Source organism: Bos indicus, chromosome 2, assembly GCF_029378745.1.
Source record: "Bos indicus isolate NIAB-ARS_2022 breed Sahiwal x Tharparkar chromosome 2, NIAB-ARS_B.indTharparkar_mat_pri_1.0, whole genome shotgun sequence".
Taxonomy (NCBI): domain Eukaryota; kingdom Metazoa; phylum Chordata; class Mammalia; order Artiodactyla; family Bovidae; genus Bos; species Bos indicus.
The window spans coordinates 22,204,075-22,230,025 of NC_091761.1; the positions used below are offsets into that span (position 1 = coordinate 22,204,075).

The 25,951-nt window shown below is 40.4% G+C and overlaps 1 protein-coding gene, 1 long non-coding RNA gene and 1 other non-coding gene across 5 annotated transcripts in view; 1 reads left to right on the plus strand and 2 right to left on the minus strand.

Moving 5' to 3' along the window:
• The window catches only part of WIPF1 (WAS/WASL interacting protein family member 1), a 128,926-nt gene extending 117,062 nt beyond the window's left edge, over window positions 1-11,864 (plus strand). For all 3 annotated transcript variants that reach the window (XM_019970571.2, XM_019970587.2, XM_019970579.2), the window contains exons 6-8: window positions 870-1,085; window positions 1,814-1,927; window positions 8,793-11,864. In XM_019970571.2, the coding sequence (XP_019826130.2) occupies window positions 870-1,085; window positions 1,814-1,927; window positions 8,793-8,848 (386 nt within the window). In that variant the 3' untranslated portion in view covers window positions 8,849-11,864. The remainder of the gene's footprint in view (window positions 1-869; window positions 1,086-1,813; window positions 1,928-8,792) is intronic.
• The window catches only part of LOC139187174 (uncharacterized), an 89,760-nt gene that overhangs the window by 16,217 nt on the left and 47,592 nt on the right, over window positions 1-25,951 (minus strand). The gene's annotated exons all lie outside the window — the stretch shown is intronic.
• LOC139179058 (U6 spliceosomal RNA) lies at window positions 20,719-20,824 on the minus strand. The gene has a single exon (XR_011563470.1). It is a non-coding gene; the product is annotated as a U6 spliceosomal RNA (small nuclear RNA).

Here is a 25,951-nt window from a genome sequence, read left to right on the forward strand (position 1 = left end):
TGTGTTTACATAAAATGTCAGCATCTTGCTAGTGGAACACAGTGCTGAAAATCAGGCATAACTACTAAGGCCATTTTGATTTGCATGAGAAATGCTCAAGTTCCTTTTATATGCTTTTTGACTATTTCTGGCAACAGTGCAGTGAGAAAGGTGCTCTTTTGTAGACAGGAAATCAAATTCCATAGGATAATCAGCTTGTGTGAGGTCAGTGTCCTGCAGTAGCATTTATAACCATACACATTGATTAGCTGACTGTCACTCCCTGTGTTAATCTGCCTCCCTAGATTAAGAGGAAGAACCAAGAAGGAACTCCTGCTCATCTCAGGATGGCAGATATTTGGTTTCCTGATCCCACTTCTGTCTGGAAATAGATCATATGCATCACAGAAACATGCTTGTATAATTAGCAATAATACTCTGCATTTAAAAAGTTAATTCCTCTGGAGACCTAAAATAAGTTCATAACTATCTTATTTTTAAAATATTTACTTAATAAGTAGTATGTCACAGAAACTAGTTCAATAGCTGTTTATAAGGAATTTTAAATGTTTTTAAAGTACACAGTTGTCACTATAAACAAATGATTACCTGTTCTCAACTACATCATCTCCAATCTCAATACTGACTCAAAGCCAAATAGCCAGTTAGCCATCAGTGTGCATTTGTTCCACATGTGTGTACATTTGTGCATTTTTGTGTTTATATGTGCCTCATTTCTTGACTAAAGCTCCTAGGAAGTCTCCACCATTTCTCTGTTTTCTCAAGTAAAAGGGCATGTATCCAGCAGGCACTCCGTAACTGCATGTTGATGGTAGTAGTAACATGGTATGTAAGGTATAGCAATAAATGTCATTTTTCTTTGGCTTCAGGCCCTCTCCCACCACCTCCTCCAACGAACAGAAACGGCAGCACATCTCGGGCCCTGCCCGCCACCCCTCAGTTGCCGTCCAGGAGTGGAATAGATTCTAGTCCCAGAAGTGGGCCCCGGCCTCCCCTTCCTCCCGAAAGGCCTGGCACTGGGGCACCTCCCCCACCTCCACCATCAACATCAATTAGAAACGGCTTCCAAGATTCTTCATGTGAAGGTAAGCTGTGGTCCCAGCTCCTGGGAAGCTATAATGGGGCAGCAACTGAGTGGGAGGTGTGTTTGTGTGTTTGCATGAACGTTTCTTGTTTGTGTGACCTCCACTGTTCACATTGCACGGCACTAATCTAAGCATTCTAGGGCCACTATGATTTCAAATGAAAAACAGTAATCGCCTTTTCCTTGCAAAAGGCAGATCATTATTCTCTGTTCCTTGTTTGAGTTTCATTTTGGTTAACTTTCCAAAGATTCTAGAATTCTGAAAAGAACCATTTTTGTAGCTTGCTTTCTTATTACCTACCTTTCTGGACAGTTTGCTATGGGTTTGAGGCCTAATGGCCTGCAGGTATTAAGCAGCTTATCCCTGTCATTGTTATCAGTTACTCTTTCCACTGGGGAGGAATAATTAAGAAAAGTATCCCAAACCCCCAGCCCCCATCTCCTGAGAGGAACTGGCTGGGTCCTAGTCACTCTAGCGAAAGTCACTTGGATCTGTCTTTAGTTTGATTCGCAGACCAGTACATTTTATCACTGACAGTGATAAATGACACTGTAATTTAATTTGCAGTAGTCAGTGACATTGGTAGCATTTGGGGCTTTTCTCTAAACTTCTAGATGTAAAACCAGATGTGATCTCTGCTGTTCTATTTCATTCTGTGTCTTTCATTATATTAGTCTTCAGAGCAGATTGTCTGTTACTGAAGATAACTGTTTGTTTCTCTCCCTCAGATGAGTGGGAAAGCAGATTTTACTTCCATCCGATTTCTGATTTGCCACCTCCAGAGCCATATGTACCAACAACCAAAAGTTATCCCAGTAAACTGGCGAGAAATGAAAGCCGAAGTGAGTATTTCTACAAGGGCTTTTAGATGGCTTCATACTTGAGTAGCCTGGGTCACACACAACTGAGGGTTGTGTAGGAAATCCAGGTCTCTTGTCTGGAGCGGGGAGATTTCCGAGAAATTACTCCTGGATTTGGAACCATTTAAATGGTAAACTCTCCTTCTACGTTCATTGACGAAAATAGAGACATCCAGAATGCATATGAGAAGCGATTATTTTAATGTGTCATTATAAGTTCAAAATACCTTTAGTTTGCTAGTAGGTTAAATTTTATTATTTTGGTTATTTGGACAATCTTTCCCCATTTTGATCTTCCTAAAGATGGCACAGTTAGAGTCTCTTCTATTCCTGCTAGTTTTGAGACTGGCAGAATGTCTCATTAGTTATAAAAAAAAAAAAACTCACTGTAACTGTTTTGATCTTTTAAATATAAATTTACAGAGCATTACATGAAAATTTTAAGTATGCCTATAATCTCTCTGCATAACAGATATTTTCATTTTACTAGGTTCTCTTTAATTTTTATCTATCTAATTCTGATTATATAGTTATAGAATATGAGTTTTGGGTGATGAGATTTATGTAACATTGCTAAGTGTATACTTCCCTATTTTATCCCTTGGTTTTTATTTTACAGGATTCCATCAAGTCAGCATATAATAATTTAGTTTACCATTATTGGACATTTAGATTTTTTTTAACAAAAAATTTATACAGCTAAGGAAGAATTAGTGTGAAATATACATATATCTTTGATGGGGCTCTGTCTTATAACAATGTTAGCTTCAGAACCAAACTCCCAAGCCACAAATGTGTGGAGAAAAAGTGTATGAGCATGTCAAACAGCTGTCACATATCCCTAGCCTTGTGCTCACTGTCCAGCAGAACTCCTTCACATACTCTGAACCTACTGACTCTTTCTTAATACATAGTTCTCAAGTTTTGGTTGGTTGGTTCCCAGCTTTAGAGCAGACTAGTATCAGCTGAAGTCAAGGTTGGTTACAAGCAAAATCACTGACTTTGGGGAGATGATAGGTGGCAGTCTTGGGTCAAAGGAAGAGCTAGGGACACAGCTGTGCTAGGTATCACCACACAATACCAGATACGTCTAGTGGGTTATTAAAAATGGACAAATTTTGCCTTGTGCCTCTGTTGAAGAACTCAAAGAGTTAGAAAATATTATAGAAAATTTTCCCTGAAAAAAAATGCCAAAAGTAAACAGAATATTTTACTGAAAAGACCAGTTTAAGTCCTAGAAAAAGTTATGTGGAGTACTGAATTCTAGATAATACCTAGTAAAAGAGGCATAACTGTAATAAAATTATCATGCAGGAGTTGGTGGTTGAAATTTTTGGCGAAAAAGTCTTCACATGTGACAAATGTTCTTGAGTTTGCTCTCTCCTCACCCCACCCTATCTGTGCTATTTATATATTTAAGTCAGTAACAGAACCATCCTCCCCAGCCCCTTTAGATTTTTAATTTAATAGCTGAACACATTCCTTCCCCCTACCTCCTGTCTTCATGACTGTCTGCACCGTGAGGACTGGAACTGTGTCCCTGCTCACTACTGTGTCTTCTGCAAGTGGCACAGAGCTTGAAATACAGTAGGCATTTAAAAATATTTCTTAAATTGGTGAATTAATTTCCACAGCTCTCCAAAAATGTTCTTGTACCTTTAATATTTCTAGCATTAAGCATGTTTAATATTTTATAATATAACTGATCATATCTCTAACACAAAGTGCTGTGGAGTGGTTTTATCCTGCTCCTGTACCTGCCTCTTCCTCCGAGCAGAGCTGCCCTGGTAGGGCACCCAGACAGCCCTAAATAGCACAACCTACTTGCAGCTCTGCACAAGGCCAGCCCTCGATGTGCTAACCATTTGTGGTGTTATCAATTGATGGTCAGGGCTTCGTGACAGATGGATGGCTTACATCTAGGCAGTCTTTCGTCAGGTCCCTGCCCAAAAAAGACCTGGTTGGGATAAAAAGAGGAAGAGGTGAAATAATGGACTGCCAGTGTTTTCCTCTAACTCCTCCCCTTGGTCAGAGATTTGTCCTAACTCAGAAATCCCTAAGTGGGCTATTTTGGTTTCTGTCAGAAAAGTGGCTGCCTGCTGAGGAATCTTGTCAGTGCCAGCCCACCTGAGTCTAAAAACAGTGGCCATAGCAGACCTACCTAATTGACATGAGTCCCTGATTGACCTGCTCACAGCATCTGAGCACCTGGCTTTATGCCTGACACCTGTAAGATCCTCAAAAAAATTGTGTATGGGAAAAATGAACTTTTTAGTTGTGAATGGATTTTAAACCAAGTTATGGTGTGCTAATAGCCCAAAGATATGCATAGTTTTTAAAAGAACACCATCAAGACAGAGAAGAGACAACCCATGAAATGAAATAAAATATTTGCAAATCATATATCTGATAAAAGATTAATATCTAGAATATATAAAGAATTCCTGCAACTCAACAACAAAACCCAATTTTTAAAATGAGTTGAATATTTGAAAAGATATTTCTTGAAAGAAGATATACAGATTGCTAATAAACACATGAAAAGATGCTCAACATCACTAATCATTCAGTTCAGTTCAGTCGCTCAGTTGCGTCTGACTCTTTGTGACCCCGTGGACTGCAGCATGCCAGGCTTCCCTGTCCATCACCAACTCCCAGAGCTTACCCAAACTCATGTTCATAGAGTCAGTGATGCCAACCAGTCATCTCATCCTCTGTCGTCCCCTTCTCCTGCCTGCAATCTTTCCTAGCAACAGGGTCTTTTCCAGTGAGTCAGTTCTTCACATCAGGTGGCCAAAGTATTGGAGTTTCAGCTTTAACATCAGTCCTTCCAATAAATATTCAGGACTGATTTCCTTTAGGATTGACTGATTTGATCTCCTTGCAGTCCAAGGGACTCTCAAGAGTCTTCTCCAACACCACAGTTCAAAGCATCAATTCTTTGGTGGTCAGCTTTCTTTAGAGTCCAAATGTCACATGACTACTGGGAAAAGCATAGCTTTGACTAGCCGGACCTTTGTTGGCAAAGTAATATCTCTGCTTTTTAATATGCTGTCTAGGTTGGTCATAGCTTTTCTTCCAAGGAGCAAACATCTTTTAATTTCATGGCTGCAGTCACCATCTGCAGTGACTTTGGAACCCCCAAAAATAAAGTCTCTCACTGTTTCCGTGATTTCCCCATCTACTTGCCATGAAGTGATGGGACCAGCTGTCATGATCTTAGTTTTCTGAATGTTGAGTTTTAAGCCAACTTTTTCACTCTCCTCTTTCACATTCATCAAGAGGCTCTTTAGTTCTTCTTCACTTTATGCCATAAGGGTGGTGTCATCTGCATATCTGAGGTTATTGATATTTCTCCCAGCAATCTTGATTCCAGCTTGTGCTTCATCCAACCCAGCATTTCTCATAAAGTATTCTGCATATAAGTTAAATAAGCAGGGTAACAATATATAGCCTTGACATACCCCTTTACCGATTTGGAACTAGTCTGTTGTTCCATGTCCAGTTCTAACTGTTCTTTCTTGACCTGCACACAGATTTCCCAGGAGGCAGGTCAGGTAATCTGCTATTCCCATCTCTTTCAGAATTTTCCAGAGTTTGTTGCGATCCACATAGTCAAAGGCTTTGGCATAGTCAATTAAGCAAAAGTAGATGTTTTCTGGAACTCTCTTGCTTATTTGATGATCCAGCAGATGTTGGCAATTTGATTTCTGGTTCCTCTGCCTTTTCTAAATCCAGCTTGAACATCTGGAAGTTCACAGTTCACATACTGTTGAAGCCTGGCTTGGAGAATTTTGACCATTACTTTGCTAGCATGTGAAATGAATGCATTGGTGCATTTGAGCTTTCTTTGGGATTGGAATGAAAACTGACCTTTTCCAGTCCTGTGGCCACTGCTGAGTTTTCCACATTTGCTGGCATATTGAATGCAGCACTTTCACAACATCACCTTTTAGGATTTGAAATAGCTCAACTGGAATTCCATCACCTCCACTAGCTTTGTTCGTAGTGATGCTTCCTAAGGCCCACTTGACTTCACATACCAGGATGTCTGGGTGTAGATGAGTGATCACACTATTGTGGTTATCTGGGTCATGAAGATCTTTTTGTACAGTTCTTCTGTGTATTCTTGCCACCTCTTCTTAATCTCTTCTGCTTCTGTTTGGTCCATACCATTTCTGTCCTTTATTGAGCCCATCTTTGCATGAAATGTGCCTTTGGTATCTCTAATTTTCTTGAAGAGCTCTCTAGTCTTTCCCATTCTGTTGTTTTCCTCTATTTCTTTGCATTGCTCACTTATGAAGACTTGCCTATCTCTCCTTGCTATTCTTTGGAACTCTGCATTCAAATGGGTATATCGTTCCTTTTCTCCCTTGCCTTTTGCTCTTCTTTTCCTCAGCAATTTGTAAGGCCTCCTCAGACAACCATTTTGCCTTTTTGCATTTCTTTTTCTTGGGGATGGTCTTGATCACTGCCTCCTGTACAATGCCACGAACCTCCATCCATAGTTCTTCAGGCACTCTATCAAATCTAATCCCTTGAATCTATTTGTCACTTCCACTGTATAATTGTAAGGGATTTCATTTAGGTCATACCTGAATGGCCTAGTGGTTTTCCCTACTTTCTTCAATTTAAGTCTGAATTTGGCAATAAGGAGTTCATGATCTGAGCCACAGTCAGTTCCTTGTTTTTGCTGACTATATAGAGCTTCTCCATCTTTGGCTGCAAAGAATATAATCAGTCTGTTTTCAGTATTGACCATCTGGTGATGTCCATGTGTAGAGTCTTCTCTTGTGTTGTTGAAAGAGGGTGTTTGCTATGACCAGTGCATTCTCTTGGCAAAACTGTTAGCCTTTGACCTGCTTCGTTTTATACTCCAAGGCCAAATTTGCTTGTTACTCCAGGTATCTTTTGACTTCCTACTTTTGCATTCTAGTCCCTTATAATGAAAAGGACATCTTTTTTGGGCATTAGTTCTAGAAAGTCTTGTAGGTCTTCATAGAGCTGTTCAACTAGCTTCTTCAGCATTACTGGTTGGAGTATAGACTTGGATTACTGTGATATTGAATGGTTTGCCTTGGAAATGAACAGAGATCATTCTGTCATTTTTGAGATTGCATCCAAGTACTGCATTTCAGACTCTTTTGTTGACTATGGTGGCCACTCCATTTCTTCTAAGGGATTCTTGCCCACAGTAGTAGATACAATGGTCACCTGAGTTAAATTCACCCATTCCAGTCCATTTTAGTTCACTGATTCCTGAAATGTTGATGTTCACTCTTGCCATCTCTTGCTTGACCACTTCCAATTTACCTTGATTCACTAGGAGTCGGACACAACTGAGCGACTTCACTTTCACTTTTCACTTTCATGCATTGGAGAAGGAAATGGCAACCCACTCCAGTGTTCTTGCCTGGAGAATCCCAGGGATGGGGGAGCCTGGTGGGCTGCCATCTACGGGGTCGCACAGAGTCGGACACGACTGAAGCGACTTAGCAGCAGCAGCAGCAGCATGGACCTAACATTCCAGGTTCCTATGTAATATTGCTCTTGACAGCATCAGACTTTATTTCCATCACCAGTCACATCCACAGCTGGGTGTTGCTTTTGCTTTGGCTCCATCCCTTCATTCTTTCTGGAGTTATTTCTCCACTGATCTCCAGTAGCATATTGGGCACCTACCGACCTGGGGAGTTCATCTTTCAGTGTCCTATCTTTTTGCCTTTTCATACTGTTCATGGGGTTATCCTGGCAAGAATACTGAAGTAACTTTTTTTGGTGGGATCGTACATTCTCTTGTCGATGGTTGTTCAGCAGCGAGTTGTAATTTTGGAGCTCTTGCAGGAGATGAGTGCACGTCTGTCTACTCCGCCATCTTGGAGTCATCCCACCACTAACGGTTAAGAAAACACAAATCAAAGTACAATGAAATACACTTTACATTCATTAGGATGGCTGCTATCAGGAAAGCAGTATTAAGAAATGGAGAAGATAACTGAATGTCCAACAAAAGGGAACTGATTAGATTAACTATAGTAGTATTAGGATATCCAACCAGTCCATTCTAAAGGAGATCAGCCCAGGGTGTTCTCTGGAAGGAATGATGCTAAAAATGAAACTCCAATACTTTGGCCACCTCATGAGAAGAGTTGACTCATTGGAAAAGACTCTGATGCTGGGAGGGATTGGGGGCAGGAGGAAAAGGGGACAACAGAGGATAAGATGGCTGGATGGCATCACCAGCTCGATGGATGTGAGTTTGGTTGAACTCCGGGAGTTGGTGATAGACAGGGAGGCCTGGCGTGCTGCGATTCATGGGTTCGCAAAAAGTCGGACACGACTGAGCGACTGAACTGAACTGATACTTCTATAATAAAATGCAATATGTCATTAATAATTGTATTTATAAAGAATGACTTAAAAATGTTCAAATGATCCTTCTTTTGGAAGGAAAAAGAACAGATATACACATAACGTTATAGGTTATCTCCAGGTGGTACAAGCATTAATGAATTTTTGTTTTGTTTTTCTCATCCATATTTTCTCAATCTATAATATACATATATGTATAATCACATATACTAAGTTTGTGATGAGAAAAAAAAGTAATTTTTAAAGAACTTTAACTTCCCACAAGTTCAGCGGCAGGTCCTCCTTCTCTAGTAAAATTTGTTCAGGTCCTTACCCACTTCTCCCTTTCATTTCTCATGCATGTGTGCTCGTTGTTTACAGCCTTGATCATGGGTAGGCGGGGGGTCGTGGGTACTTTTGCAGCCATTCTTGAGTTTTACAGTGAGAACATAAGTTCTCTAACCAAAGTTTGTATTTTGTCTAATTTTTCATCAAGGTGGATCTAACCGAAGAGAGAGGGGTGCTCCACCCCTGCCTCCCATCCCGAGGTGATCCTTGCCTGCTCTTCTACATTCAAGCCCCAGAGCTCCTTCTGTCGTTGCTGTCCAAGTCGCACACCCTCCTCCTCTGTCCTCCCTTGTTCCCTTCATAATGGCAATAGGGAAGAAGGGAGGTTATGTGGGAATATGTGTGTGTAGGGTGCGTACGCAGTAAAGGTATGCACCTCGCTTTTTATATTGTGTATAGCCTTAAAGCTATTGCTTGCTTCAGCTACAGCCTGTTGGCTGCTTTGGGGATCAACAGGCTTTTGTGACAAGTAGGCAGCGATGAAATTGTGTCCCAGCTTTCAACCAACCAAATTCAAACATTCACTGCTTTTTTGCTACAAACCACAATATAAAGGTCCCTGAGAGTTGTTTGTTTCCATGCCTTTTTTTTTTTTTTTTTCATGTTTGGCCTCCTGTCTGTTTCCATGAACCACAGACCACCTAAACAAGTTGCTCACATAAAATATTTGCAGTTACAAGATGTCCAATCTTGGGTGGTCTGAGGTAAGCCCTGGGACAGAGCTATTCAATAGAAATATAATGTGAACCAGGTATACAATTTTAAAATTTCTAGTAGCAACAAAAAACAGGAAAATAGGTGAAATTAATTTTAATATATTTTATTTAACCCTAATATCCAAAATATCATTTCAACTTGCAGTCAGTATAACAATTTTAATGAGATATTTTATATATATATATATTTTTGGTACTAAGTCTTCAAACTCCAGTGTGTACTTTACACTTGAAACACATCTCCATTTGGACGTGTCACATTTCAAGTGCTCAGTAGCCACACATGGTTGGTGGCTACCATGTTGGACAGTGCAGATCTATAAGACAGAGCCTAGTGCAGACACCTCTTGTTTCAGAAACAGAAAAGGCCAGATGAGCTATAGCAATTCAAGAGGTAGCTAAAAATAAAGTTAGGACCCTTGTTTGGCAAATAGTTTTCCTTAGATTTTGCTCCCTTATTTTCCCTCTTCCCTTGAAATCTGTATACAAGTGTTGCGTCACAGTACCAAGGTCAGAAACTGATCTACTAGGGTTTACAGTCATGTGGAATAAAGCCATTGAAAAGAAACTGAAAGCCAGTCGGGGCTCTCTAGCTGAGAACCAGCTTCCTTGAGCTCACCTGTTGGTTGGCCTCCTGCCTTATGCATTTCAAGTGGCTTCACGCCTCTCCAGCCCAGCTTGTTCCTTAGGGCAGGAGGCTCATAGGCTCCATAGTTGTGGGGGAAAGTCAGGGAAAGGTAGCAAATCAGAAATGTGGAAGAAGGGAACAGATTTTAATTGATGGGCAAAACTCTAAAATTCGCAATCTGATGCCTATGGCGTTGAGAGAAAGAGGTTGCTGCTGGAAATTGGAGGGAACTTGTTTTGAATCTATCTGGGAGAATCATTTGCCTTGGGTCTATGCAAATAAAGCTCCCCCAGAGGACCATCGGGATGAGCCAGCCTTGCCTTTTTTGTATGATTTTGTTTACAAAACTTTACTGGGACTTTTAAATCTAGCTATAGACTTGGAAAAAATTATTTCCATTTAGATGTTTTATATAGTTGATTATGTTTAAAATTACCATTACTTATTTTTTAAAAGTTCACAGCTATATATGTATATGTATATCTACCTAAACTTTGTATCATGGTTTCAGTGTATTCATGTATTCCTGGGAGATGCTAACAAGAAATCAATCCAAAGAAAAATTTGAAAGAAGCACTCATATTTATAGAATAATTGTTTCATTTTTATAAAATCAAAAGAACTTAGAATTCTAATAAATGGGATGTCTAATAAATTATGAAGTTGCCCATTTGAGTATATTGTATTTTTATAACTTTCCTTGCCAAAGTCTTGGGCTTATTAATACATTAGAAAACTTGGGTTTTTCCCCAGTTCTCTACCATTCTGTTTGTCTTTCATACATTCACTTGGGGCCCTTTATCTAAAGAAAATCAAGGAATAACAAAAATCAAGCTGTAACAAACTTGGTATTTTCAGAAAAAAGCTTTTAATCTCTAATATTTTGATAATATGGCATCATTTTATTTTGAATTCTTTGATCAGATATCAATAGTTAGTAAAAATCCCTATGATAAGAGCATGTTGACCCACTTCAGAAAAGATGGAGTTGAACTCTCCCAGCAAATATGGCAGAGAAAAGTCTGACTCCAAAAAAATGGGTCTGAATTTTGTAAGGGGTAGTAAGAATAGCCAATTTCTTTATATATTCCAACTTCGCAGGTACCATCCTAAAGTTTGAAACAGGGTCACAGCTCAGAGTTGCTATTTATCCAGGATAGAGATGTTTTAAAATGTATTTTTAAGTGAATATTCCATTAATACATGTACACCCTTTCTTTGAAATTTAGAAACCTAATTGTGTCCAAAACTTTGAACAAATTCTATGCTAAAATCTTTAACTATAGCAGATAACAGAAATTAATACATCCTTCCCTAAAACCAGAGCTTACATATGTTTTTCCCCATAAAATTTCCAGATAAATGTATTCAAGATGCAATACAGTATTTTAACATTTACATGTCATTTATATGAAAATGTATTACAGTATTAAAATTCAGTGTTCGGTATTTATTTCAGTATGCATTTTATTTAGTAAAAACCAAGAAAAATGTTTAATCCAATGGTGCCTTACTTGGTGATTTGAGAGAAATTGACTTTTTATGTCTAAGTAGCAGATTATTTGCATATTTGTAAAAACTGTTAGGCCTTTATATTTTAACTTGTAATACCAATTTTGTTATTTTAGTAGCAGAAATGTGATGACTGTTAAATAGTGCCCAAAATTTTCTGGCATGATGAAATTAATTTCTCCCTATTTATAATGAGGGACTGTAAAGAAGAAATGTTTTTCATACCACTGCACTGTGTAAACGTGCACATCCTGATACCTGTGTCATCAGGACAGCTTACCTGGTGGGGTAGGACCTACCCTCCATACCCGCGTCTTTGTAAACTAGCCAGACAATAAATAAAAGCAGAATGGTCAGACTGTCATCTGGTGGGTTTTATTTTAAGTACTGTCTATGTAAATATAAGTGAGAAAACAAGTGTCTGATTTCTGCTTTATACTCTGGTACAGACAGACAAAAAAAGAAGAAGAAGGTCCATAGAGTAAGTAAATACTTAGTGCGATCCACTTTTAATCTCCTTGTATTTCCTGAGAACTTGCCTCTTAGTCAAAATTTGTTGTCTCTTTACCTGAGGCAAATGCCTCTACTCTGAGGTAAATGATGGGTGGTGGAAGGAATGGAAGATGTAATTACAAAGATTATCACTGACACTGATAAATAAGGAAAGGCCAGTGGAAATTTAGGAGGCCCAATAGAGTGGTGGTTTGTCTGTTTTTTGTTTGTTTTTGGACAGTTACACTATTTCTTAGGGAAAAAAAAGAAGCAAGATTTGCAAACTGAATTTAAGTAGTCATAAAAACTGAGTTTCTGAGTTTATAGCTTCAATAAATTGAGTACTAAGCTCTACTATAGTAACCTTTCTTTCTGGACACAGGTATTTTCCTTTAAAAACACCATTGATCATTCCCATTATGATCTCAGACACCATAACTTAAGTGCTTGAGGTGGAAAAAGCACAGAGAAAAGCTTTATATGTCTTTGACTTTTAAAATCTCTCTTCAATCTCCAGGTGAGTATAGCTTCCAGTCTTCAGGTTAGGGCGTGTGTTAGTCACGCAGTCATATCCGACTCTTTGCGATCCCATGTACTGTACGGGCTCCTCTGTCCATGGAATTCTCCAGGCAAGAATACTGGAGTGGGTTGCCATTTCCTCCTCCAGAGGATCTTCCCAACCCAGGGATCGAATCCGAGTCTCCTTCATTGCAGGTGGATTCTTTACCATCTGAGCCACTAGGGAAGCCCCCAGGTTAGTGTAGCTTCCTTTAATCTTGGTAATCTTGACACTGAAGCATGACTGACATTGACCTTTGCTCCATTCCTCTTTAGGATGCTACTGGAGGGCAGGCAGAACCACAAGATTTAATTTCCCCCACCTGGCTTCCTAGAGAGGAATTAATTGTAATCATCTCTATTTCTTTTCTAACTGTTCTATCTTTTATTGACTTTCCAACCTCACTCTTCTCCTACAACTATTCCTAATAAGCCGTTAATTCACTTACAGAATTTCTCATGGTTCAAAAGTATCCAGAAGTGAATTCAGGTATATCAGAATTCCATGTTAGGGACACATGCATCAGAGGAGGTGTCATGCATCTGCAGTTCCTAAATGGGTCTTGCTATTCCTTGTCTCCATGACTGCAATGTCCTTTCTTCTCTTTGTCTAACTTACTCCTCAGTTTTCAAAATCTCATCTTTTCCTGACTGCTGGAATATATTTTTCAGGGACTTACTTTATCCCCCCTCAGCATTACTGAGACTTGTTCATGCTACTTGCTGTCCACAGCTATTCGGTAGTCCACGCTATGATTATATCACATTTTGTTTATTTCACTGTTAATGGAAATTTCAGCTTGTTTTTGTCTTTTTATTTATTACAAATAATACTGTTATAAACTGTATTCTCATCTCCTGGTGTACATGTGCAAGAATTTTGCTAGTGTCCATAAGTGTGTAGGAATAGAATTGACTGGTCAGTTTTAATAGGTGATGCACTGATTTCTGCTGTGCTGCACTGCATGCCACATCCTCTTGCTCCATGTCTTTATAAACTCTTGATATCAGCAAGGTTTTTAGAGAAGTTTCTTCAGCATTTCTTGTGAAGCTGGTTTGATGGTGCTGGGGGCTTTTGCTTATTTGTAAAGTTTTTTATTTTCTCTGTCAAATCTGTACAAGAGTCTTGATAGGTAGAGTATTCTTGACTGTAGGTTTTTCCCTTTCATCACTTTAAATATATCTAGCCACACCCTTCTGGCCTGCAGAATTTCTGCTGGGAAATCAGCTGATAACCTTATGGAGATTACTATGTATATTATTTTTTGCTTTTAATGTTTTATCTTTGTCTTTAACTTCGGTCAATTTGATTAATATGTGTCTCAGTATATTCCTCCTTGGGTTTATCCTGTATGGAACTCTCAGGGCTTCCTGGACTTCAGTGACTATTTCCTTTCCCATGTTAGGGAAGTTTTCGACTATTATCTTTTTTCAAATATTTCCTCAGGCGCTTTCTCTTTCTCTTCTCCTTCTGGGGCCCCCATAATGTGAATATTGCTGTATTTAATGTTGTCCCAGACATCTCTTAGATTGTCCTCACTTTTTTTCATTCTTTTTTTGTTATTTTGTTCCCCTGCCGTGATTTCCACTGATCTACCAGCTGACTTATTCATTCTTCTGCTCATTTATTCTGTTATTGATTCCTTCCAGTGTAATTTTCATTTCAGTTATTGTATTGTTCATCTCTGTTTGTTTGTTCTTTAAATCTTCTAGCTCTTCACTAAACATTTCTTGTATCCTCTTGGTCTATGCTGCCCTTCTTTTTCTGAGATCTTGGGTGATCTTTACTGTCAAGACTCTGAATTCTTTTTCAGGTAGATTGCCTGTTTCCACTTCACTTAGTTGTTCGTCTGGGGTTTTATCTTGTTCCTTCAGCTAGAACATATTTCTCTACTGTCTCATTTTGCCTAACTTTCTGTGTTTGTGGTCTCCATTCCTCATGCTACAGAATTGTCATTCTTTTTAGTTCTGGAGTCTGCCCTCTTATGGGTGAATTTGGTCCAGGGGCTTGTGTGAGCTTCCTGGTGGGAGGGACTGGTGCCTGTCCACTGGTGGGTGGAACGGGGTCTTGTCACTCTGATGGACAGGGCCATGTTAAGGGGTGTGTTTATTGGCAGCTGTTGGCTCAGGATGACTTCAGGCAGCCTGTCTGCTGATGGGTGGGGCTGTGTTCCAACCTTCCTGCAGGCTGTTGGGTGGGACCAGATCTCGGTGCCAAAATGGCAGCCTCCAGGAGAATTCATGCAGATGAGCATTCCCCGGCGCATCTGCCTCCAGTGTCCCTGTCTGCACAGTAAACCACAGCTGACTGCTGCCTCCTTAGAAAACTCACAGGTAGGTCTGGCTCAGGCTTCTATAGGGTCATTGCTTTGCCCTGGGTCCCAGAGTGAAAGCTTGTGTGAGCCCTCTAAGAGTAGAATCTCTGTTTCCCTCAGTCCTGTGGAGCTTCTGCACTCAAGCCTTGCCTATTTCAAAGCCAAGTGCTCCTGGGGCTCCTCCTTCCAGTGCCAGACCTCTAGGCTGGGGAGCCTGACATGGGGCTCAGAACTCTCACTCCTGTGGGAGATCCTCAGCAATATAATCATTTTACAGTTTGTAGATCACCCACTTGGCAAATATGGGATTTGAATATATCACAAAAATACCCCCCTACCATCTTGTGGCTCTTTTGGGGTAGAATGTCTTTTTTGGTAGGTTTGAATCTTTTTTTGTCAGTGGTTGTTAAGCAGTCGGTTGTGATTTTGGTGGTATCATGAGAGAAGGTGAACTCAAGTCTTCTACCTGCCATCTTGTCTCCAACTTTGACAGTTTTTTAAATTATATGCTGCGTGTTTGTATACACACCTTAATATAGTATAATGGTTAAGAGATTAGGAAAATCTGCTTTCATCTCTTCCTTCAAGTCACTTAAGTGCTCTGAGGTTCAGTTTCCTTATCTAGAAAGTTTCGTGTGTCTTTCAACATTTGCTGGGAAGAAAAGGTCAAAGGACAAGTTACAGAGTCAGGAGAATGAACCCTGGACACAAACCTGGATCTGAATCCTAGCTCTGCCACTGGCTCCCTGAAAGGCCACCAACAAGTTACTTAGCCCTGAGATCTAGTTTCCAACACTGCAAAATGGTTACAGTGCTTAAAGAAATACACAGACATCAGCAAAGTACCTGGCATATGTCACTGAAGTCGCTCAGTCGTGTCCGACTCTCCGTGACCCCATGGACTGTATGTAGCCCACCAGGCTCCTCCATCCATGGAATTTTCCAGGCAAGAGTCCTGGAGTGGGTTGCCATTTCCTTCTCCAGGAGATCTTCCTGACCCAGGTCTCCCACATTGTAGGCAGACACTTTACCATCTGAGCCACCAGGGAAGCCCCAGGCATATGTCAGGCGCTTAGTAAAAGTTTCCTTCCATTTCCTAATCCTTTTGCTGTCAAACGTAGGCCATATTCAGGAAGGAGTTTTCAATGCATTCAAGAGCTTGATAAAATTTGATTATAGAATTCTTCAGAATAAAAATGCTTCTGAAACTGTCCTGATTTGTCCAAACTGGAACCATTCATTTGGTTCATTGATTCATTCAATAAATTTTAATTGAGCATTTATAGCTTCATCACAATCAAACTAATGCTCCCACCATAACTCTGCCAGTTGAATGATTTCTGAGAGGCAGTTAAGGAGGCCAGCATCCATGTTTCCACCAGGAATGGGCGCTACTTCAGCCACCCAAGCAACAGAGGACTCTCTATTAAGGTGAGAATGAATACCTTATTCTTTTCCCCTCTAAGTAATTATTTGGTTTCTTTTTTCCTTAAACTCAATTGGTAAATTACATGAATTGATTTTTTTTTTAAGTTCTTAAACCTACAGGGAAATTGAAAAAAAGAAAAAGATTGTATTATTTTAAAGTTTTGATGGCCAATAAATGAGGGGGGTTTGTTGTTTTTGATTAATTTGAAAAGTCTACTCAGTTCTCTAAGCATTCCAAGTAACTGAAGGCTTCCTGCATGTATAATTTAGAGTGGCCCTTCTCTGCTGTCTTCACCACAGCCCTACTTCTCCCTACTCTGAGCATTTGACACTGAATGTCTGTCTCTGGAGCTACATTTAGCATATATGTATTTCTCTTACTGGTAAACGTTTGGAAATGTCCCACCCATCAACATTCTATTGCAAATCCCTTTATCTTAAAATTTTGCTCCCAGTATTACAGAGGCACGTTTCTAAGAAACAAATGACACTCCACCTTTGTGACCACCACTTGGAAGGATTGATTCCTTCTAATTACTCACTTTTGTATCAAATGTTTAAAATTATTACTGCATTTTTTTAAACAATAGGGCACCCTAAATTATCTAAAGCTTCCAGCCTCACAAAATCTGGATCTGTCCTCACATTATGGTCCTCCTCAGGTTCTGATATAGAACTTGAACAAAGTTATTGTCTTAAAAAATTTAAGCCACAGGCTTTCTATCAGAGTAAAATGAGAATTCCAGATAAAGAGTAGAGACCAAAAGTGTTTGCTTCCTCTGTACTACTGAATGGCCTATAGCTATTTCAAAAATAATTCAGTCATTGTACTGCCCACAGATAATTAGATTAGAACAAATAATCCTAAAATTCATATGAAACCACAAAAGACCCCAAAAAACAATCTTGAGGAAGAAGAACAAAGCAGCATATAACAACTCTCCCAGATTTCAGACTATACTACATAGCTATAGTAACTTAAAAAGTGTGGTACTGGCACAAAAACAGACACAGGGATCAATGGAGCAATACAGAGCCCAGAAATAAACCCATGCACCTATGGTCAATTAATCTACAACAGAAATACACATTGGAGAAAAGACAAACTCTTCAAGAAGTGATGATGGGAAAACTGGGCAGCCAACAATGCGATTAAAACTATGAAATTAGAATCTTCCCTCACACCAAATAAAACAATAAATTCAAAATGGTTTAAGACCTAAATGTAAGAATGGAAAGCAAAAAACTCCTAGAAGAGAACATAGGCAGAGCACTCTTTGACATAAATTGTAGCAATATTTTTGGATCAGTTTCCTAAGGCAAAAGGAAGAAGAGCAAAAACAAAAAATGAGGTCTGATTAAGTTGAAAAGCTTTTGCATAGCGAAGGAAACAAATGACATAATGAAAAGATGAACTGTGGAATGGGGGGGAGAAAATATTTGCAAATAATGTGACCAACAAAGGATTATCCAAAATATGTAAACAGCTAATACAACTTGATATCAGAAAAACAACCCAGTCAGAAAATGGGCAGAAGATCTGAATAGATATTTTCCCAAAAAAAACATATGGATGGTTAACAGGCACATGAAAAGAAGTTCACCACCACTAATTCTTAGAGAAATGCAAATCAAAACCACAATGAGATATCACCTCACACCTGTCAGAATGGCCATCATCAAAATGTCTACAAAAAACAAATGTTGGAGAGGATGTGGAGAAAAGGAAACCTTTGAGATTCCTCAAAAAACGAATAACAGAACTACCATATGATCTAGCAATTCTATTCCTAGCATTTACCCAGAAAAAAACAACACACTAATTGAAAAAGATACATGCACCCTAATGTTCAAAGCAGTACTATTTACAATAGCCCAGACATAGGAGCAACCCCAGAGTCCATCAACAGATGACTGGATTAAGAAGATGTGATACATACACACACACAATGGAATACTGCTGCTGCTGCTAAGTTGCTTCAGTCGTGTCCGACTCTGTGCGACCCCATAGACAGCAGCCCACCAGGATCCCCCGTCCTGGGATTCTCCAGGCAAGAACACTGGAGTGGGGTGCCATTTCCTTCTCCAATGCATGAAAGTGAAAAGTGAAAGTGAAGTCACTCAGTCATGTCCAACTCTTTTTTTTTGTTTTTAATATTTTTTCCTACCTCCTTTCGAAGAGTTGGGTTGCTTTTCTGGGTGCCTGATGTCCTCTGCCGGCATTCAAAAGTTGTTTTGTGGAATTTACTCGACGTTTAACTGCTCTTTTGATGAATTTGTGGGGGAGAAAGTGTTCTCCCCGTCCTACTCCTCCGCCATCTTGGCTCCTCCCGAGTCATGTCCAACTCTTAGCGACCCCATGGACTGCAGCCTACCAGGCTCCTCCATCCATGGGATTTTCCAGGCATGAGTACTGGAGTGGGTTGCCATTGCCAAACTACTCAGCCATAAAAAAGAATGAAGTTTTGCCATTTGCAGCAATGTGGATGGACCTGGAAACTCCTATACTTAGTGGGAAAAGACATACAAAAACATATTCTATAAGATTATCACTTATATGTAGAGTCTAAAAACTAATACAAATGAATATATATACAAATCAGAAACAGACTCACAGATACAGAAAAACTTGTGGTTACCAAAGGGGAGAGGTAAGGGGAAAGGGACAGATTAGGGGTATGGGTTACCAGATACAAACTACTATGTATAAAACAGCTAATAAGAATGTAGTGTACGACACAGGGAATTTCGGCCATCATCTAGTAATAACCTATAATGGACTACAGTCAGAAATATACCGAATCACTGCCGTACACCTGAAACTAATAAAATATTGTAAATCAAACATGCTTCAATTTTTTTAAGTAAAATAATAAATATATACACACATAAAAGACAACATAGGCTCAACTGAATACATGTAATCTCATGGAAAACTCCTTGTCCTTGTTTTCCTCTTTGGGCTATGAACTGCTTCAGACCTGGACCAGCATTTACCACCCAGGGCACATCACCTCTTGTAAGTGACCTAGTTTCTTTCAACTCTTTGGCTCTTTATAGCTTGAGGAGTAATCATAATCTCTACCTTAAGGTTTTGAAAGGGATGTTACATACTTGTACTTTTCAGCTTATCTTATCGGACAACTGTTACCTTTTAAGGTGATCTTAGGGGAGCCACTAAAGTTCAGAGGTCACTTCATTACACACAGATATCTGAAAGTCCGGTCTCAGAATCAAATATCAGTATGAATAGCTCATTTGCTCCCCCGTGTATTTCCCTTCCTTTGTATTCCCCATTATTTGTGAGGTAGTTATTTTATTTATATTACAATTTTTAGTATTGAAGTTGGAAAAGCCAGGTGGTTCTTTCAAATTTCAAATAATAGGATTTGCTTTCCTATAATTGCCAGAAGTGAATGCTGTGTTCTTTGCCTCAGTCATGTAAGTTGCACTCATTCATAGGAAAAATGAAGTTAGAGGGAAAAATAGACAGTCATACTCTAAAAACCTGAAACAAGTGGCTCTGCAATTTCAAAGATTTTCATATACATTACATCATTTTACCCCAAAGCAGCCCTATGAAGGAAGAAGAAACTGACCTCCCACATAACAAATGCACAGCTGAGACACAGATAGAAACCTGACTCTAAGGTCTCAAAAGCTGGGGGTGAAAGGATCTGTATCAATCACACTCATTGAATTGAGTTTTAACCCTTAGTGTCTTCATTCATTTGACAAATATTATTGAACATCTTCTCAATAAGGAGAAGGCAGGGTGTGAGTCTAGCTGAAGACACAAACGTCAGTATACCACATAATTCCTGTGTCTCGGGGAGCTTATAGTCTTTTGGGGGTGGAGGCAAGTGCACAAATAACTCCAGAACTAGACAGAAAGCATGTGCTAGTCAAGAGCGTGACTTAATGCTTCACGGGGATCCAAAGATACTGTGACACTGGTTGAGCCTTATTGCCTCACGATCACAAATCAAAAGGTTTCCCTCTTTCTGAGTGAGATTTGCAGTGTTGCTCAAAATGAAAGTTAAGGACCACCTGCACTAGAATCACCTAGAGTGGTTTTTCAGAGAAGGCAGTGGCACCCCACTCCAGTACTCTTGCCTGGAAAATCCCATGGACGGAGGAGCCTGGTAGGCTGCAGTCCATGAGGTCACTAAGAGTCGGACACGACAGAGCGACTTCACTTTCACTTTTCCCTTTCATTCATTGGAGAAGGAAATGGCACCCCACTCCAGTGTTCTTGCCTGGAGAATCCCAGGGACGGGGGAGCCTGGTAGGAGGCCGTCTATGGGGTCGCACAGAGTCGGACACAACTGAAGCGACTTAGCAGCAGCAGAGTGGTTTTTACATAAAAACTCCTGGACTCCAAGATACCAAAATAAAAGTCTCTTGGAACCCAGAAAATTTTTTAAAAATATGGAATGCTTCATGAATCTTCACGTCATCCTTACACAGGGGCTATGCTAATTTCCTCTGTAGGCTTGAATTTTAGTATTTATGCTGCCATAGCAAGCATGGAAATTTGTAATTCTGACAAGCTTCAAGGTCATTCTGATGCACATTCAGGATTTAGATTTGGGTCTTTAAAAGCATATACTCGTATATATATAAGAATATTTTTATAAAGTAATATGAAGATTAAATCATAAGATGCCATTCACTTTTGTCATACTCATTTACTCCATTTAACACTGCCCCACGCATGTTGATTCATTAGAATACTATTAGTCTTGGAAATACTTTTTTATTACAAAATTCTCTCAAACTCTTTCCCTTCCTCCCTCCCCTTTTGTCATCTATTACCAAACTCTGTAATACATTTCCTTAATCTCTCAGTCAAAGAAAAACTGTTACTGACATCCCTGCACAGTCCTGGTGAATTTGCATCAGCGTTCATACTAAATATGTTCTTCTGTGTTTTCTTGAATTAAGTGTGCTTGCAATGTGCAGCCTTTCCACATAGCATTTTCTGGTGCGTTCTGGTAAATAGTTTTGACTAATAGTGCTATCAAAATATATAGTGCAGCTGCTGCCATAAGAAATATAAAGAGCATCATGTTGGATGTTAAATTTTTTAAGCAACTCAAGATGACCGTAGGGAAAAGGTTCTAACAAAGGGAAAGGATCAGCAGAGGTTCAGGGTGGCGGAGAGCTTTTGACATTAGAAAGGGATCACAAATATACCTCTACCAGGGAGGATGAACCAACGAGTGGTAATGGGAAGAACCTATGGTTTGTGAGGTCTGGGGATTCGAAGAGAAGAAAAAGCCCACTTAAGAGGGATTTGACCAAAAGAGCTTGTCCACTTAAGTTCCCCTGGAACGGACATGGCCACAGTTAACAGGGAACACTTTCAGTGCTGCTAGGATTACCCGTCCATACCCGGCAGTGTTTCACTGTAGTCAAAGGAAACAGCTACAAGATGCTAAAGCAGCAGTTCTTAAACCTCAGAGAATCACCTGGAGAGCTTGTTAAGACGGAGTCCTGCGCCCCACTGCCAAAGATTCTGACTCAACAAATCTGGGGCAGGAGAATTTACATTTCTCCTTCCCACCAAGGAAATCCTTAATAAATGTAGAGACACCACAAGGCTTCTAGGTGAGCCTTGATGCTACTGGTTCTCAGAGTACACTTCGACCAGCACTGTTGACTATCTGTACTAATGGAACAGTTTTTTCCTTACATTAAAATAATATGTATTCATAGCATCAAACCTGAACACTGTGTCCATTATTTGCATCATGGTTGAAGAAACTTAGGCAAGAAGAAAACCAGTTGGCATGGCACTATTGTTCCTGAAACATAATCATGTCTTACAATTACCTAATCCTCTGACCATCAATCACATCTATTAATCTTTTATTGCTATTGCCTTGTCCACATATCATGGAGGGTAGGGGTAGAATCCAAATGTTAATAAGTGTTAAATTACAGAGTTTTAAAAATCAAATCAAAACAGCAAAAAATCATGAAAAAAATAATTCATGAAAGCTGACAAGCCTTCACCCTTAATCACCATCCCAAGGTTAAATAATGATCAGAATTCTTTCAGTTGAAGTACTTACATTGCATCTTGATGTTTGACTATCATATAAATATAACTGAGCTATTAGAATCTATTTTTCATTGCAGATGAAATTGATGTATCTTTGTGTGGTGTAGTCTGACACAGTAAAATTGTTACTGTCTAGGTAGGATATTCATAAAAATGTAATTATCGTAATCAGAACAGTCTTTAAGCTCATGAGAGGGGATTGCCAGATTCATGATTGGCAGTTTTCAATCACTTCATGTATAATAAAGAAACTTTTTAAAGCAACCCTAGGAATCATTAATATCTTAGAGGGAAACTATTCTGATCAAATAACACAGGGTGTTGGGAGATGGTGGTAAAAACTCAAGCTGGCCTCCTCTTCCAGGTTTGGGCAGGACTGGAGGGAGCCATTTAACATATTTCCTTAAGTTTACTCACCAACAGATTTAATTAGCAGTGCTATTTGCTGGCAGAGTGCTCTGAAGAGAAGAGAGCATGGAAGGACCACTGTTCCTGACTAAAACGCATTGATCATTTTCCTGCTTGAGTTTATAACTCTTTAGAGAAGTAGCCCCACGTTGCCGTGCATGTGCCCTGCCACCTGGGGAAGACGCAGCACGTGCCATCAGTAGGATGGGGCCCTTGGTTGGCTGGAGTCTCCAGTGTGCTCAGTGTCCCAAATTCTGGCTTAGGCAGCATGTTTAATAAATGTAGGAAAGGAAAGTGAAGTCGCTCAGTCGTTTCTGACTCTTAGCGACCCCATGGACTGTAGCCCACCAGGCTCCTCCGTCCATGGCATTTTCCAGGCAAGAATACTAGAGTGGGTTGCCATTGCCTTTACCCAGGTATCGAACCTAGGTTTCCAGCATTGCATTCAGACACTTTACCGTCTGAGCCACCAGGGAAGTCCTTAATAAATGTAGAGACACCACAAACAATCCCATGCTGGTGGGCAAGAGAAATAAAACCCAACAAAATAAAGTCAACAGGCTGTTTGATTTGAAGGAGAAACTAATCTTCTCAAATGAGAAAGCAACTTTCTTATTTCCACCGTCACTTTTAAAATTTTCCAGTGAAGGAATGTTCTTTCCCTGCCGCTGGATGAAAACCTCCATAACCCTATGCTAGGACTGGTTTTAAATCACTCCCAGGTAACAAGTCCCACAGCCACTTAAAGTCTCCGACAGTCTCAATTCATAAGTGAGAAGAACCAATCCTGTGTAATAATCAAATCCTGGAATCAGATTTAAAAGCAAAACTTTTCCCTTTATTCTCTGGGGCATCATGCAGTCCAGAAGCCAGGGACAGGGGCAATCCATCTTTTCCTTTATTCTACCTACTCTTTCCAATTATCTGCCCCATTTCAGTAAATATGGTTGTTCTAAGGTCAAAGCAGGAGAAGGAAGAAGTAAAGGAAGGTGGGGTGAGGGTTCTTAATTGACTAGCTTTTCTATTTTTGGGCTAAGCTAGTGTATTGAACCCACTCCAGTGTTCTTGCCTGGAGAATCCCAAGGACGGGGGAGCCTGGTGGGCTGTCGTCTATGGAGTCCACACAGAGTCGGACACGACTGAAGCAACTTAGCAGCAGCAGCAGTGTATTGAAAATTGCCTCTTTTTGGTGTGGGGAGCTCTCAAGGGGAGCTTCAGATACCCACCATCCTTTTCTCACCTGAGCTTCCCTGCTGCTAAGTCGCTTCAGTCATGTCTGACTCTGCGCAACCCCAGAGACGGCAGCCCACCAGGCTCCCTCATCCTGGGATTCTCCAGGCAAGAACACTGAAGTGGGTTGCCATTGCCTTCTCCAATGTATGAAAGTGAAAGTGAAGTCGCTCAGTCGTGTCCGACCCTTATCGCCCCCTTGGACTGCAGCCTTCCAGGCTCCTCCATCCATGGGAGTTTCCAGGCAAGAGTACTGGAGTGGGGTGCCATTGCCCTCTCCTAGATCAGCTAAAACTTCCTTAGCTCTGGGTCAAAACTCCAGCTTATCCCTTCAAAAGCCTGAGAGCCCCTCTAGGTGGCCCTATTGGACAGTAACAAAGTTTCCTGTCTCTCTCCCTCCCTCTCTTCACCCCCACCACCCGCCTCGCTCCTCCTACTTCTCTCTTTCTCTCTGCCAACACTGGCCCACCCAGTCCAGCCACTTCTCCTTTGTTCCCAGTGCGAGAATTCTTTCCTTTTTAGTTTACAAGCGGGAGCCAAACCCCAACCACCAGCACCCTCCAAGCTGCACGAGGCGTATGTAAAGCTCTCTGAAAGAAGCCTTTTCCAGGAAAAAGCAACTTTGGAGTGGGAGGGGCTTTCAGATTATCTTCCTCCAGAGAAACCTCATCACGTATTTTCCCTCCCCGTCTGCAACCCCCTTTTAGTTATGGGGAATAGCTGAGTCCAGCACCAGCTGTAACATCCTGGAATCTTCCTGGTACCACTTTCCAACACTATTCACTCACTGGAAAGCTTAGCCTGGCCCTTCTTCCTCTTAGAAGTGGTCCTGCCCTCAGGCATTACTGGTTCTGCCCAGAAGGTGGTCCTGAATCGGTTCCGTTAACAGCCCACTTGGCTGCTACGCTAAGTTCGGCTTTCCACTCAGCTTCTTTCAGTAACAAAGGTGATATTTTGACCTCTATCCGCTACTTTCCTGTTTCTCAATTGGTTCAGAATCCGGGTGAGGAAGATGGGAACTATTTATTAAGCCCTCCTCAGAGGCCCATCCTTTTACCTTGAATGTACCCAAAGGATTGGAGTCATGTTACCAGTTTTTTGGATAACTCCTTTAAAGTTTTCTATCTTTTTATGGCTCTTCTTTTCAACTTGTCATGTATTTTATCTTGATGTAAGAACTATTTGACATCCTGAAATGTGTCAAATGGGAAATAATTAGCTAAAAGCTTTTAGAGTTTCCTTGAGGAGTAATTGATTATAACTATTTGATGGCATATATATAGCCATAAAATGAGGATCTTTAACATAAAGCTTTAAAATATTTCTGGAAGAAAAATGACTTTCAAGGAGACTCAGATTCTTCCTGGTTTTGCCAAAGACTAGCTATATATGATTCTTGCATAAGTTGCTCCACCTCTCCAGACCCAGTTTTTTTTCACTTACACAATGAAGTTGTTGTTCGGTCTCTAAGTTGTGTCTGACTCTTTGCGGCCCTGTGGACCACAGCACGCCTGGTTCCTCTGTCCTCCATTATCCCCCACAGTTTGCTCAGACTGATGTCTGCTGAGTCGGTGAGGCCATCCAACCCTCTCAATCTCTGCCATCCCCTTCTTTTGCCTTCAATCTTTTCCAGCATCAGGGGCTTTTCCAATAGAAGGAAGAGTTTGGCTTAAAAATCTCTCTGGTCCTTTCCCACCTATTACCATGAACCTGTGAGATCTTGAAAGGACCTGGGAGAACATTTCTGTTGCTCAGCAGGCTACACTGGTGACGGGGGGGACGGTTAACACCACAGTCTCCCCTGGTGTTCGTGAACGCGTCCATGCTCTGCCTACTCAGACATAAACACTTGGTGTGTCCATATGTATGCTGAGACACCTAGGTGGGGGAGATTTGATTCTGGGCCCAGGGAACTTGTGAGTATGAAGGAAAAGCTACACCACTCAACAA